Raw genomic sequence first — 17,414 nt, forward strand, 5'->3', positions numbered from 1 at the left:
CATAAATGGTAAATAAATGTTATAAAAATGTTAACAATGTATTTATCAGAAACATATTGTGTTAGATACCAACATCTTTAATAATATAACATTGTGGATTAAATTTAACAAGTGTAAAAAAAAAAATAAACCTTTTGCTTAATGTTTTGTGATGATTTAACCCCTTGAGTATGATGATTTAACCCTTTGAGTATGATGATTTAACCCTTTGAGTATGATGATTTAACCCCTTGAGTATGATGATTTCTTATGGGCATGATGGTTTGCTTAACTGAGGTATGATGGTTAACCGCTGAAACGATGATTTAACCCCTTGAGTATGATGATTTAACCCTTTGAGTATGATGATTTAACCCTTTGAGTATGATGATTTAACCCCTTGAGTATGATGATTTAACCCCTTGAGTATGATGATTTAACCCCTTGAGTATGATGATTTAACCCCTTGAGTATGATGATTTAACCCCTTGAGCACGATGACAACTCCTGAACATGCTCAACTGTATACCTGCATTGAGTATATACGATGGTTTAACCCTTCGATGACGATGGTTTAACCCTTTGATGACGATGGTTTAACCCTTTGATGACGATGGTTTAAACCTTTGATGACGATGGTTTAACCCTTTGATGACGATGGTTTAAACCTTTGATGACGATGGTTTAACCCTTTGAGAACGATGGTTTAACCTTTGAACGATGTTTAACCCTTTGATGACGATGGTTTAACCCTTTGAGAACGATGGTTTAACCCTTTGATGACGATGGTTTAACCCTTTGATGACGATGGTTTAACCCTTTGATGACGATGGTTTAACCCTGATGACGATGGTTTAACCCGATGACGATGGTTTAACCCTTGATGACGATGGTTTAACCCTTTGATGACGATGGTTTAAACCTTTGATGACGATGGTTTAACCCTTTGATGACGATGGTTTAACCCTTTGATGACGATGGTTTAAACCTTTGATGACGATGGTTTAACCTTTGAGAACGATGGTTTAATTTGAGAACGATGGTTTCACCCGATGACGATGGTTTAACCCTTTGATAACGATGGTTTAAACCTTTGATGACGATGGTTCCCTTTGATGACGATGGTTTAAACCTTTGATGACGATGGTTTAACCCTTTGAGAACGATGGTTTAACCTCTGATGACGATGGTTTAAACCTTGATGACGATGGTTTAACCTTTGAGAACGATGGTTTAACCCTTTGAGAACGATGGTTTAACCCTTCGATGACGATGGTTTAACCCTTTGATGACGATGGTTTAACCCTTTGATGACGATGGTTTAAACCTTTGATGACGATGGTTTAACCCTTTGATGACGATGGTTTAAACCTTTGATGACGATGGTTTAACCCTTTGAGAACGATGGTTTAAAACCTTGAGAACGATGGTTTAACCCTTTGAGAACGATGGTTTAACCCTTTGATGACGATGGTTTAAACTCTTGAGAACGATGGTTTAACCTTTACGACGATGGTTTAACCCTTGAGAACGATGGTTTAACCTTTTGATGACGATGGTTTAACCCTTTGAGAACGATGGTTTAACCCTTTGATGATTTACGGTTTAACCTTTGGAGAACGATGGTTTAACCTTTGATGACGACAGTTTAAACCTTTGATGACGATGGTTTAAACTTCTTTGATGACGATGTTTAACCTTTGAGAACGATGGTTTAACCCTTTGATGACGATGGTTTAAACTCTTGATGACGATGGTTTAACCTTTGATGACGATGGTTTAACCTTTTGATGACGATGGTTTAACCCTTTGATGACGATGGTTTAACCCTTTGATGACGATGGTTTAACCCTTTGATGACGATGGTTTAACCCTTTGATGACGATGGTTTAACCTTTTGATGACGATGGTTTAACCTTTTGATGACGATGGTTTAACCCTTTGATGACGATGGTTTAACCTTTTGATGACGATGGTTTAACCCTTTGATGACGATGGTTTAACCCTTTGATGACGATGGTTTAACCCTTTGATGACGATGGTTTAACCCTTTGATGACGATGGTTTAACCCTTTGATGACGATGGGTTAACCCTTTGATGACGATAATTTAACCCTTTGATGACAATGGTTTAACCCTTTGATGACAATGGTTTAACCCTTTGTTGACGATGGTTTAACCCTTTGATGACAATGGTTTAACCCTTTGACGACGATAGTTTAACCTTTTGACGACGATGGTTTAACCCTTTGATGACGATGGTTTAACCCTTTGATGACGATGGTTTAACCCTTTGATGACGATGGTTTAACCCTTTGATGACGATGGTTTAACCCTTTGATGACGATGGTTTAACCCTTTGATGACGATGGTTTAACCCTTTGATGACGATGGTTTAACCCTTTGATGACGATGGTTTAACCCTTTAAGGACTATAAAATGTTTATAAAAGAACCCTAGGTGAAGTGATTAACATCGATTTACTGACACACACACACACACACACACACACACACACACACACACACACACACACACACACACACACACACACACACACAACACACACACACACACACACACACACACACACACACACACACACACACACACACACACACACACACACACACACACACACACACACACACACACACACGGATATCAACATAATCCCGTCAAAAGTGACAATTTACTTTCGGAAAGGAGTGTGAACAGTGATGAACAGTGATGAACAGTGATGAACAGTGATGAACAGTGATTAACAGTACCAGCAAGAGCCGTGACCCACCAGTGAGGTCTTAACTTAACCTAACCTAACCATACCATCTTCTGACCAGTCGGTGTTAATCAGTCCACTCTGGGCACAACACCACCCCGTGTATCCATGACCAGGTGAGTTCCTTCATATCAACATCTAAGGACGAGTTACTGAACCACGTGTCCTATGTGACCTCACACAGTAGGGCGAGAGACCAGCCCGGGCCATCAACTGTAAACTATAATAATTTGTATGTTCAATTCATGTTCCTTCACCTTTTAGTAATGAAAGATTTTGTTAACATAAGAAAATAAGGAGTCTGCAATAGGCCGGTTGGTCTGTGCATGGCAGCTCCTGTCGAGAGTTACTACCACTCTCTATCATCCATGAATCTATCCAGCCTACTATTGAAACTTTCCAGAGTTCCAGGACTTACTACAAAGTTGCTAAGTTTGTTCCACTCGTCCACCACCCTATTTGTGAACCAGTTTCTTCCTATCTCCCTCCTAAACCTAAACTTATCCAACTTAAATCAGTTGCTCCGAGTCCTATCCTGCTCGAATATTATAAGAACTTTATCTATATCCCCTTTATTGATTCCTTTCACCCACTTAAATACTTCTATCATATCTCCCTGCACTCTTCGTCTTTCTAGGGAATGCAAGTTAAGTTTCTTTACCCTATCCTGATATGGAAGGTTTCTAAGTCCCGGAATCATTTTTGTCATTCTTCGCTGCACAGACTCTAGTGAATTGATATCCATTCTATAATAAGGGCACCAGAACTAACTAAACAGCATAATCGAGGTGCGGCCTAACTAGCGCAAGATATAGTTGCAATAAGACCTCTGCACTCTTATTACTTACACTTCTAGATATAAAACCCAATACTCTGTTTGCCTTATTTCGAACAGTAACCCCCCCCCATGTGTCTGTATGTAATAAGTCATTTTTGCTTGATGTAATTATTTTTAGTATTTTGGTTACTGAACTTTTTCAATAAACCGCTAATTATTATTATTAATATTTACACACAAACACTAACACACGTACTGTACATACCCACCCACCCACCCACCTACACACCCACCCACCTACCCACCCTAGTCGACAGTGGTCAACATGACTTAACATTTTATAACGAGGTAGACCAGTTCCTCCCTCACCACGCTGGGGCACTAAACCAGACAGACAGACGAACGCACGAACGCATTCAACCACCATTCACTTCCTTAAATCAACGAATTGGCAACTGCAGGCAACCTCAGCTGATGGACAACAACAAAGCGACATCTGGCAACTCAAGTGAATGTATATAAACTCCGTGCAACCCCGAAGAGCTCCAGTCTCTCGCTAGCCGTTACAGAGTCAACATCATTCAAGGTAATGTAATGTTACGTCTTTCATAAATATAGTTGCTAATGATAAATTTATTAACTTAAAAGACCGGTTTTGTTAAGTAGGTTAGGGTGAAAGTGCTTATGTAACTTATATAAACAGGAAAGTTGAGAAAAGGTTACATTTTTTTTCTTTTGGACCCAAACTGGATTTAGTGAAAAGTGAAAATTGCTCTAATTGTCTGTACATAAATACTTGTACATTATGCACATACATACATACTTACACCGTGACACACACACATGTATATATGCACATTATATACACGCACATACACAATATACATGTACTTACACACACATTCTTACACATTATACACATATATACACACATGCTTACATACATACATACACACACACACACACACACTGACACACATATACACATACATACATACATACATACATACACACACACATACACACACACACACACATGTATATCACTTATGCACTTAAGTGTATGTATGTATGTACTAGTTCTAATGGGTGCTAGTTCTAATGGGTGCTAGTTCTAATGGGTGCTAGTTCTAATGGGTGCTAGTTCTAATGGGTGCTAGTTCTAATGGATTCTAGTTCTAATGGGTGCTAGTTCTAATGGGCGCTAGTTCTAATGGGTGCTAGTTCTAATGGGTGCTAGTTCTAATGGGTGCTAGTTCTAATGGGTGCTAGTTCTAATGATACTAATGGGTGCTAGTTCTAATGGGTGCTAATGGGTGCTAGTTCTAATGGGTGCTAGTTCTAAAGTTCTAATGGGTGCTAGTTCTAATGGGTGCTAGTTCTAATGGGTGCTAGTTCTAATGGGTGCTAGTTCTAATGGGTGCTAGTTCTAATGGGTGCTAGTTCTAATGGGTGCTAGCTCTAATGGGTGCTAGTTCTAATGGGTGCTAGTTCTAATGGGTGCTAGTTCTAATGGATTCTAGTTCTAATGGGTGCTAGTTCTAATGGGCGCTAGTTCTAAATATTAATATCCATATACTGTACCACTCTCATGTACCTAACCTAACCTAACCTAACCTAAACTAAACTAAACCAAACCTAAACCAAACTAAACCAAACCTAACCTAACCTAAACCAATGAATACTCTTCCAGATGCTGTGGTTTGTGTTAATGACGCTGTTATCGGTCACGTTAGCCGACCCTAAAAGTTCACCTGATTATGGACCACCTCGTCCATGTTATCCCAGTACTGTATATGTAAATCAGATTGATACAGTGATCCAAGAGGTATGTGTTTAAGTTTAGTCTTTGATATTATTTATATAGATGAAAATATTGACTATGTAAACCATTTATATATATGTGGAAATCTCTTCTATGTGACCTATTTATATATATATGGAAATCTCTTCTATGTGACCCATTTATATACACGATAATTCCATCATGTTTTTATTCCTGAAAATCGCAATATTTTGTGTTGATTTAGTTCATAAGTTCAAATTTATTTTTATTTTTATTGAATATTTTCATTTTTGTTATTCTTTACAAATTTTAGATTTTGTGACTTTTTCTCATTCTTCATAAACCACTAGACACCATACTATCCAGTCATCCACCCACACCATCACTATAAACCACTAGACACCATACTATCCAGTCATCCACCCACACCATCACTATAAACCACTACACACCATACTATCCAGTCATCCACCCACACCATCACTATAAACCACTACACACCATACTATCCAGTCATCCACCCACACCATCACTATAAACCACTAGACACCATACTATCCAGTCATCCACCCACACCATCACTATAAACCACTACACACCATACTATCCAGTCATCCACCCACACCATCACTATAAACCACTAGACACCATACTATCCAGTCATCCACCCACACCATCACTATAAACCACTAGACACCATACTATCCAGTCATCCACCCACACCATCACTATAAACCACTACACACCATACTATCCAGTCATCCACCCACACCATCACTATAAACCACTAGACACCATACTATCCAGTCATCCACCCACACCTTCACTATAAACCACTACACACCATACTATCCAGTCATCCACCCACACCTTCACTATAAACCACTACACACCATACTATCCAGTCATCCACCCACACCTTCACTATAAACCACTACACACCATACTATCCAGTCATCCACCCACACCATCACTATAAACCACTAGACACCATACTATCCAGTCATCCACCCACACCTTCACTATAAACCACTACACACCATACTATCCAGTCATCCACCCACACCTTCACTATAAACCACTACACACCATACTATCCAGTCATCCACCCACACCATCACTATAAACCACTACACACCATACTATCCAGTCATCCACCCACACCATCACTATAAAAAACTAGACACCATACTATCCAGTCATCCACCCACAACATCACTATAAACCACTCAAATATTAACCTGGTTTATAAAATTTTCCAATAGGTTAAGTATGGTTAGGTTAGGTTAGGTATGGTTAAGTATGGTTAGGTTAGGTTAGGTATGGTTAGGTTAGGTTAGGTATGGTTAGGTTAGGTTAGGTATGGTTAGGTTAGGTTAGGTATGGTTAAGTATGGTTAGGTTAGGTTAGGTATGGTTAGGTTAGGTTAGGTATGGTTAGGTTAGGTTAGGTATGGTTAGGTTAGGTTAGGTATGGTTAGGTTAGGTTAGGTATGGTTAAGTATGGTCAGGTTAAGTTAGGTATGGTTAGGTTAGGTTAGGTATGGTTAGGTTAGGTATGGTTAAGTATGGTTAGGTTAGGTTACAGGGACCTAACACAATATACCATTATTCCAGGTGCCGGTATATGATGTGGCTTACGATACTGAGATAGTTCAGGAACCTAACGTGAACTATGTGGCGAACACCGTCTTCAGCAGCAGTACTACTGTTGTCCGAGTCCCTGAAGAAGTCACCACAACATATTTTCAGGAAATACTTGAATATGTCACCCAAACCCAGACATCAGTAGAAACAGTCTTCACTACAGAAGTCGTTGAGGAGACAGAGTACACGCCCATTTACTCAACAGTCACATCCATTCAGAACGTCATCAATACAGTTTATGACACGGTTGAAGTCGTCACCACCCAATATGACATACAGGTTATCCCTAGCATAGACGTGAGATACCAAACGATTTATTCAGATGCTTACGTACCTCAGATTGTGAAGGAGACCAAGACTGTCTATGACCAACACACTTATTGTCCAACCCGAGGCTATGGCAAGAGTTACTAAATCCACACACACATATTAAAGTAAAATCTCTAATGGACTATAGAGAGCAATGTCAGTTATAGAGAGGTGAAAGTCCGCTATATAGAGGTGAAAGTCTGCTATATAGAGGTGAAAGTCCGCTATATAGAGGTGAAAGTCCGTTGTATAGAGGTGAAAGTCCGCTATATAGAGGTGAAAGTCCGCTATATAGAGGTGAAAGTCCGCTATATAGAGGTGAAAGTGCTATAGGTGAAAGTCTGCTATATAGAGGTGAAAGTCCGCTATATAGAGGTGAAAGTCCGCTATATAATAGTGAAAGTCCGCTATATAGGGGTGAAAGTCCGTTGTATAGAGGTGAAAGTCCGTTATATGGAGGTTAAAGTTCGTTATATGGAAGTTTCACTATATATCATTGTAAAAATTTCACTTTAGCTACAATGATTTAAATACTATGATCATTGACCCTGTAACTAAACATTTCCTTTAGATCTATGAAAGAAACCGTAATCCCTCTCAATACCGGACTTCTCGATATTGTAATCCCTCTTAATACCGGATTTCTCGATGCTGTAATCCCTCTCAATACTGGACTTCTCGGTGCGATAATTCCTTTCAATACCGAACTTCTAGGTACGGTAATCCCTCTCAATACAGGACTTCTCGATACGGTAATCCCTCTCAATACCGGACTTCTCGATATACCAATCCATCTCGATAACGGCTTTATCAATACAGTAATTGATATAATAAACCATTTAAATACCGAACTTCTCAACACAGTAAACCTCTTAATAACGGACATCTCAATATAGTAATGGATACAGTAAACCCTCTCAATACCGGATTTTTCAATAGCGGATATTCTTAATAACGGAATTCTCTCAATAAGGGACAGGGCTTGTAGGAATCAATCCGGTATTAGGAGGGGTTATTGTGGAGTTTGTGATTGTCGAATCTTTTGACTGTATTCCTAATCTTTAATTCCCCTTATTTATTACGCTATTTTCCTTCCAATCTGACATTATGGTTAGTATGTTTAACCTCTGGCCAATAACAATCCCCCGTAGTAAATCAGTTTCCAATCATCATCTAATCTTTTAAGAATATTTGGTAACCATTAGGTAATCTCAACCAGTTATGTGTTCCTTTATTGTCATCCACGTGTATTTATTTTCACAATACACAATCCCCGAATCACCTAATCAGAAGGATGATTCACAATACACAATCCCCGAATCACCTAATCAGAAGGATGATTCACAATACACAATCCTTGAATTATCCAATCTCAAGAGTGATGCATAATTTCAATCACAGTTTCAATACAAGTTATAAGAACAAATGAGTTTATATAATATTCCTTATATTTTATATATTAATATAATTACATATATAGTTAATATGTAGCTCTGTATAAGGTTTGTAAAGGTTTATTTTATTAAAAGAAATATTCACTATACATATATGGTGTGTCTTTGAATTGACCTCTTAATGATAATAATAATAGAAATAATGATGATAATGATGAGAATAATGATGATAATGATGATAATAAAAACAACAAGAACAACAACAATAATAATAATAATAATAATAATAATAATAATAATGATAATAATGATGAGAATAATGATAATAATAATAGAAATAATGATGATAATAATAATGATGATAATGATAATAATAATAGAAATAATGATGATAATAATAATGATGATAATGATAATAATAAAAACAACAAGAACAACAACAATAATAATAATAATAATAATAATAATAATAATAATAAAAATAATAATAATGATAATAATGATGTGAATAATGATAATAATAATAGAAATAATGATGATAATAATGATAATAATGATAATAATAATTGAAATAATGATGATAATGATGATAATGATAATAATAAAAACAACAAGAACAACAATAATAATATTAATAATAATAATAATAATAATAATAAGAATAATAATAATAAGAATAATAATAATAATGATAATAATGATAATAATAAAAACAACAAGAACAACAACAATAATAATAATAATAATAATATTATTAATCATAATAATGATAATAATAATAGAAATAATGATGAGAATAATGATAATAATAATAGTAATAATGATGATAATAATGAAAATGATAATAATAATAATAATAATAATAATAATAATAATAATAATAATAATATTTATTTTTATTAATATTAATCTATCTACCTCTGTGTGTGTACATCTCTCTCTCTCTCTCTCTCTCTCTCTCTCTCTCTCTCTCTCTCTCATAACTCAGTCTTTACCACACCCACTCACCCTCACATCGACATCCCAAACCGTAATTAATTTCACTGAGGCGCTACACAACACGGAAACAGGGCCAACATATCACTTGTTCGCTTATTTCGGGGTGAAGGTGAGGCCACCCCTTGACCCCGGGGTTGAGATCGTGCTGTGGCCAGAGAGAGAGAGAATACATACATACATACATACATACATACATACATACATACATACATACATACATACATACATACATAAATACATACATACATACATACATACATTCATTTCAACAACTACACCAAACGAAGCTGCATTAGTGAACAGAATCTTTACAGCAAATGAACACAAAAGAACAGAACAGAATCTTTACAGCAAATGAACACAAAAGAACAGAATCTTTATAGAAAATGAACACAGAAGAACAGAACAGAATCTTTACAGCAAATGAACACAGAAGAACAGAACAGAACCTTTACAGCAAATGAACACAAAAGAACAGAACAGAATCTTTACAGCAAATGAACACAAAAGAACAGAACGGAATCTTTACAGCAAATGAACACAGAAGAACAGAACCTTTACAGCAAATGAACACAGAACAGAACAGAATATTTACAGCAAATGAACACAAAAGAACAGAACAGAATCTTTACAGCAAATGAACACAAAAGAAGACAGAACAGAAGATCACACAGCAAATGACACAAAAGAACAGAACCTTTGCAACTTGATGACACAAAAGAACTAAGAACCTTTACAGCAAATGAACACAGAACAGAACAGAATATTTGCAGCAAATATGACTACACCAGAAAAGAACAGAATCTTTACACCCCAGCAAATGAACACAGAACAGAACAGAATATTTACAGCAAATGAACACAAAAGGAACAGAACCTTTACTGAAATATAGACACAGAAGACAGAACAGAATCTTTTACAGCAAATGAACACAAAAGAACAGAATCTTTACAACCAAATGAACACAGAAGAACAAAGAACAGAATCTTTACGGCAAATGAACATAAAAAGAACAGAGACAGAATCACCAAATGAACACAAAAGAACAGAACCTTTGCAGCAAATGAACACAAGACAGGAGTTACAGAATATTTACAGCAAATGAACCTGCAGAAGAACTAAGAGACAGAATCTTGCCGCAGCAAATGAACACAAAGAACAGAATCTTTTACAGCAAATAGACACAGAAGAACCAGAACTAGAAGAATCTTTACAGCAAATGAACTTGAAACCAAGACAGAATCTTTTACACCAAATGAACACAAAAGAACAGAACCTTTTACAGCAAATGAACACAGAAGAACAGAATCTTTTACAGCAAATGAACACAGAACAGAACAGATTCTTTACAACAGAAAATGAACACAGAAGAACAAGATGCTACAGCAAAATGAACACAGAAAGAACAAATTTGGAGAATCTTTTACATCAAATGAACACAGAAGAACAGAATCTTAACAACAAATATGAACACAAAAAGAACAGAATCTTTACAGTAAATGAACACAGAGACAGAACAGACTAGCACACAGCAAATGAACACAGAAGAACAGAATCTTTACAGTAAATGAACACAGAACCGAACAGATTCTTTACATGGAAAGCTGAACACCGAAAAGACACAGAACCTTTTACAGCAAATGAACACAAAAGAACAGAATCTTAACGGCAAATGAACACAGAACAGAACAGATTCTTTACAGCAAATGAACACAGAAGAACAGAACAAGTCTTTACAGCAAATGAACACAAAAGAATGAAACCTTTACAGCAAATGAACACAGAACAGAATCTTTACAGCAAATGAACACAGAAAGAACAGAACAGAATCTTTACAGCAAATGAACACAGAAAGAACAGAACAGAATCTTTACATCAAATGAACACAAAAGAACAAGAACAGAATCTTTACAGCAAATGAACACAAAAGAACAGAACAGAATCTTTACAGCAAATGAACACAAAAGAACAGAATCTTTATAGAAAATGAACACAAAAGAACAGAACAGAATCTTTACAGCAAATGAACACAGAAGAACAGAACAGAATCTTTACAGCAAATGAACACAAAAAAACAGAACCTTTACAGCAAATGAACACAAAAGAACAGAACAGAATCTTTACAGCAAATGAACACAGAAGAACAGAACAGAATCATTACAGCAAATGAACACAAAAGAACAGAACCTTTACAGCAAATGAACACAAAAGAACAGAACAGAATCTTTACAGCAAATGAACACAAAAGAACAGAACCTTTACAGCAAATGAACACAAAAGAACAGAACAGAATCTTTACAGCTAATGAACACAAAAGAACAGAACAGAATCTTTACATCAAATGAACACAGAAAAGAACAGAATCTTAACAGCAAATGAACACAAAAGAACAGAACAGAATCTTTAAATCAAATGAACACAGAACAGAACAGAATCTTTACACCAAATGAACACAAAAGAACAGAACAGAATCTTTACAGCAAATGAACACAAAAGAACAGAACAGAATCTTAACAGCAAATGAACACAGAAGAACAGAATCTTTACAGCAAATGAACACAAAAGAACAGAACCTTTACAGCAAATGAACACAGAACAGAACAGAATATTTACAGCAAATGAACACAGAAGAACAGAATCTTTACAGCAAATGAACACAGAACAGAACAGAATATTTACAGCAAATGAACACAAAAGAACAGAACCTTTACACCAAATGAACACAGAAGAACAGAACAGAATCTTTACAGCAAATGAACACAAAAGAACAGAATCTTTACAGCAAATGAACACAAAAGAACAGAATCTTTACAGCAAATGAACACAGAAGAACAGAACAGAATCTTTACAGCAAATGAACATAAAAGAACAGAACAGAATCTTTACACCAAATGAACACAAAGAACAGAACAGTAATTTTACAGTAAAATGGTAAACACAGAACAGAAATGAGAATTTTACAGCAAATGAACAGAATGGTATGAGAATCTTAACAGCAATGAACACAAAAGAATAGAATAGAATTTTTATATAAATGAACATAAAAGAACAGAACAGAACCTTTACACCAAATGAACACAGAAGAACAGAATCTTTACATCAAATGAACACAAAAGAACAGAACCTTTACAGCAAATGAACACAGAACAGAATCTTTACACCAAATGAACACAGAAGAACAGAACAGAATCTTTGCAGCAAATAAACACAAACGAACAGAACCTTTACAGCAAATGAACACAAAAGAACAGAATCTTTACATCAAATGAACACAGAAGAACAGAATCTTTACATCAAATGAACACAGAAGAACAGAATCTTTACATCAAATGAACACAAAAGAACAGAACCTTTACAGCAAATGAACACAAAAGAACAGAATCTTTACATCAAATGAACACAGAAGAACAGAATCGTTACACCAAATGAACACAGAAGAACAGCAATACATATAAACAAATGATACTAAATGGAAAAATTAATTAATGTGTGTGTGTGTGTGTGTGTGTGTGTGTGTGTGTGTGTGTGTGTGTGTGTACCTCGCCTGTCTGACATTGTTTACATAAAGCATTGAGCGGAAACAGCTTAAAAAAACTAGCGCTTCATAAATCCCTCACAACACACCCACCCATAAGTAGGTAAGGTCAAGCCGCTACATTCAGCAACCACTATATATACCCAAACGCCAGAGGCATTTCACATCAGTCCTTCCCTGATCTCCGCTGAGTAAACATCTCCTCAGGTAAATATATTGGTTTGGGTTTTGTTTTCGTTATATATAAACTAATTGATTATTTAAAATATCTAAGATCTTGACAGTAAATTGCGAAGAGAATAAGTAGAAATATCCACACATACTTGTTCATATCCTCACACACACACACACACACACACACACACACACAATACCAGTAGAGTGCTAAGACAACAAGTAGAAATATCCACACATATAGTCCGGTAAATGGAGGGTTTACATCTTACGGGACTTGGTATATAGAGGGTTCGGTATATAGTGGTTCCGGTATAAAGAGGTTCCGGTATATAGAGGTTCCGGTATATAGAGGTTCCGGTATATAGAGGTTCCGGTATATAGAGGGTCCGGTATATAGAGGTTCCGGTACATATTCCGGTATATGGAGGGTTTACATCATCGAGGGGGAAAAATCGCAGTTATTCTTTTTTTTTCAGATAAGATGATGTTGTTGTTGGTAGTGGTGGTGGTGGGTGTGGGTGTGGGTGTGGGTGTGTGTGAGCCAGCCAAGTACAGTGAACCAAGATGTTACCCACACACACACTATGTTACCAGTCATCAAACACAGGTGAAACAGGTGAGTATAATTAGTTTTGTTGAAGGTTACCTGAGGATTAACCTAACCTAACCTAACCTAACCTGTCCTAACCTAACCTAACCAAGATGTTACCCACACACACACTATGTTACCAGTCATCAAACACAGGTGAAACAGGTGAGTATAATTAGTTTTATTGAAGGTTACCTGAGGATTAACCTCCAAACCCCACCTAACCTAACCTGTCCTAACTCTAACCTAACCAAGATGTTACCCACACACAATAATTATGTTACCAGTCATCAAACACAGGTGAAACAGGTGAGTATAATTAGCTAAGCGAAGGTTACCTTGGAGGATTAACCCAACCCCAACCTTAACCTAACCTGTCCTAACCCCAACCTAACCAAGATGTTACCCACAATAATACACTATGTTGCTCAGTCATCAAACACAGGTGAAACAGGTGAGTATAATTAGTTTTGCTGAAGGTCACCTGAGGATTAACTCTAACCTTAAATCCCAACCTAACCTGTCCTAACCTAACCTAAACCAAGATGTTACCCACACACTATGTTACCAGTCATCAAACACAGGTGAAACAGGTGAGTATAATTAGTTTTATTGAAGGTTACCTGAGGATTAACCTAACCTAACCTAACCTAACCTGTCCTAACCTAACCTAACCTAACCAAGATGTTACCCACACACACACTATGTTACCAGTCATCAAACACAGGTGAAACAGGTGAGTATAATTAGTTTTATTGAAGGTTACCTGAGGATTAACCTAACCTAACCTAACCTAACCTGTCCTAACCTAACCTAACCTAACCAAGATGTTACCCACACACACACTATGTTACCAGTCATCAAACACAGGTGAAACAGGTGAGTATAATTAGTTTTATTGAAGGTTACCTGAGGATTAACCTAACCTAACCTAACCTGTCCTAACCTAACCTAACCTAACCAAGATGTTACCCACACACACACTATGTTACCAGTCATCAAACACAGGTGAAACAGGTGAGTATAATTAGTTTTATTGAAGGTTACCTGAGGATTAACCTAACCTAACCTAACCTAACTCTTAACCACCTGACCTACTAAACCTCCCCTCCCTCACCTCACCTCCCCTCACCTCACCTCTCAACCTAACCTCCACACCTCCCCTCCCTCCCTCCCTCCTCCCTAACCTAACCTCCCTCACCCCTAACCCCTCACCTCACTCCCCTCCCTCCCCTCACCTCCCCTAACCTCCCTCCCTCCCCTCACCTCACCTCCTCCCACCTCACCTCACCTCCCTCCCTCACCTCACCTCCCTCACCTCCTCCTCCCCTCCCACTAACCTAAGATTGTAACATACAGGAAGACAAAATCAGACCCCAATCCACAAACCCTAATTCATTTTGTACACTTTCAGGTACCGGTCTACAGCACAGTGTACAAGAAGGAGTACGTACCCACCACGCTCTACAAGACTGTACAGAAGACCCTCTACAACACCATCTACAAGACTGAGTACATACCAAAGTATATCACTACCACCAACTACCAAACCCAAGTAAAGTACGCGACGGATTACCAAACACAATATAAAACCATCTACCATACGAACCACGTCACCAAGACCGCGTATGTGCCTAAGTACATCACAGAGACGGCTTATAACACCGTGTACAAGACAGATATACAGTACCAAACGGTGTACAAAACAGAATACGTCCCGAAGTACATTACCAAAACACAACTGCAGTACCAAACTAACTACAAAACGCAAATAGTACCGCAGTACCGTACAGTAGTTAATACCGTACACAGCTACAAGACACTATGCCCAAAACCGTCCTATCGTGGGTACTAAGTCACTGATTGGTTGATAATTACTCGTCTCTTGGTGGTGATTGGTTGATTCCACTTGATGACACTTGTATTTTGATGCTCACTGGATGGCAACACCAGTATCTCAAAGCTGATTGGATGATGGGACTACTTAACTTGATGGTGATTGGTTGTTGATGCTTGTATTTTGATGCTCACTGGATGGCAACACCAGTTTGATTTAACCCCAAGAGTATGATGATTTAACCCCTTGAGTATGATGACTTAACCCCTTGAGTATGATGATTTAACCCCTTGAGTATGATGACTTAACCCCTTGAGTATGATGATTTAACCCCTTGAGTATGATGATTTAACCCCTTGAATATGATGATTTAACTCCTTGAGTATGATGACAACCCCTTGAGTGTGATGACTTAACCCCTTGAGTATGATGATTTAACCCCTTGAGTATGATGATTTAACCCCTTGAGTATGATGATTTAACTCCTTGAGTATGATGACAACCCCTTGAGTGTGATGACTTTACCCCTTGAGTACTACTTAACCCCTTGAATACGATGAGACTGTACTCAAGGGGTTAAGTCATCATACTCAAGGGGTTAAATCATACTCAGGGGTTAAGTCATCATACTCAAGGGGTTAAGTCATCATACTCAAGGGGTTAAGTCATCATACTCAAGGGGTTAAGTCATCACACTCAAGGGGTTAAGTCATCATACTCAAGGGGTTAAGTCATCATACAAAGTAAACTTATACATTTTAAAAGGTTAATTTCTTCAGTTATTCATAATAAAACTTAATTTACTTTGCAATACAAAATGCAAAGTATTTATACACTAAAATAAATATACATAATTAACTAAATATTAAAAGTATCTAAAAAAATATTAAAACTTTTTTCACTAACTAAAAAAAATATTAAAAATTAATTAAAAATATTATTGAAATTTTATTACATCTCAGAATATATAAGTTAGGCATTTGTATTAAGTTCTTATTCTGATTAATTAAAAATGTAATGAATTGCATTTATTCCTATATTAAAATCTTGTAAACTTAGGTAAGGAAATAATTTAGGCTGTAATTCCATTTTCGTTTGATTTTTATTATAACTATTTTTACTTCATTAAAATATCTTAGAATATCTATTTGTTTTATTGTATAAGAAAAACAATAATATATTAGTAGTTTATATCACACAACAACAAAAACATTATTATTATATTAATTTTTTCCAACAATACCATAACACTTTATAGCGTACTCTATGTGTCCAGTTATCAATTATCTAATAACCAAACATTACAAACTTCAATGTCATTTAATTAATTTTTTTTTCGTGAATTAATCAATATTTACGAAGGAAGTTGTGTTCAAGCATTGGCTGTACAGATAAATTCGATAAATAGCTGAAATAACTGAGAGAGGCGTCATGGTATAGGTGTCAACAGGTAAACAAACCGTTGGCATGGTTACCGCCACGCCTGCTACATATCTTTTCCTAGGATAGACGATGTAAATCAATATCATATGCCATTGTTATATTCGGTTAAATCTTCCTAATATTTAAACTGTATCAGAGAATATTAACTATTTATAAGCCTCAG

The 17,414-nt window shown here is 36.6% G+C and overlaps 2 protein-coding genes across 2 annotated transcripts; both read left to right on the forward strand.

Moving 5' to 3' along the window:
* The first annotated feature begins 4,013 nt into the window (after positions 1-4,013).
* Positions 4,014-8,820, forward strand: LOC121860471. Its single transcript, XM_042357627.1, has 3 exons — positions 4,014-4,122; positions 5,230-5,364; positions 6,939-8,820. The coding sequence occupies exons 2-3, from the start codon at positions 5,230-5,232 to the stop codon at positions 7,380-7,382; spliced, it is 579 nt and encodes a 192-aa protein (XP_042213561.1). The 5' UTR covers positions 4,014-4,122; the 3' UTR covers positions 7,383-8,820.
* A 5,040-nt stretch (positions 8,821-13,860) lies between these two features.
* On the forward strand, positions 13,861-16,108 carry LOC121860474. The gene is made up of 2 exons (XM_042357631.1): positions 13,861-13,998; positions 15,386-16,108. Exons 1-2 carry the CDS (start codon positions 13,864-13,866, stop codon positions 15,824-15,826), a joined length of 576 nt encoding a protein of 191 aa, XP_042213565.1. The 5' UTR covers positions 13,861-13,863; the 3' UTR covers positions 15,827-16,108.
* Positions 16,109-17,414: the final 1,306 nt, after the last annotated feature.

Source organism: Homarus americanus, unplaced genomic scaffold (genome assembly GCF_018991925.1).
Source record: "Homarus americanus isolate GMGI-L3 unplaced genomic scaffold, GMGI_Hamer_2.0 scaffold30683, whole genome shotgun sequence".
In the NCBI taxonomy this organism is placed as follows: Eukaryota; Metazoa; Arthropoda; class Malacostraca; order Decapoda; family Nephropidae; genus Homarus; species Homarus americanus.

Excerpts from the sequence above, each read along its gene's own strand:
- LOC121860471 (XM_042357627.1), top strand. The coding sequence starts at position 5,230 with ATGCTGTGGTTTGTGTTAATGACGCTGTTATCGGTCACGTTAGCCGAC. Across the intron at positions 5,365-6,938 it reads TTGATACAGTGATCCAAGAG|GTGCCGGTATATGATGTGGC; the intron begins GTATGTGTTTAA and ends CCATTATTCCAG.
- LOC121860474 (XM_042357631.1), top strand. The coding sequence starts at position 13,864 with ATGATGTTGTTGTTGGTAGTGGTGGTGGTGGGTGTGGGTGTGGGTGTG. Across the intron at positions 13,999-15,385 it reads ATCAAACACAGGTGAAACAG|GTACCGGTCTACAGCACAGT; the intron begins GTGAGTATAATT and ends GTACACTTTCAG.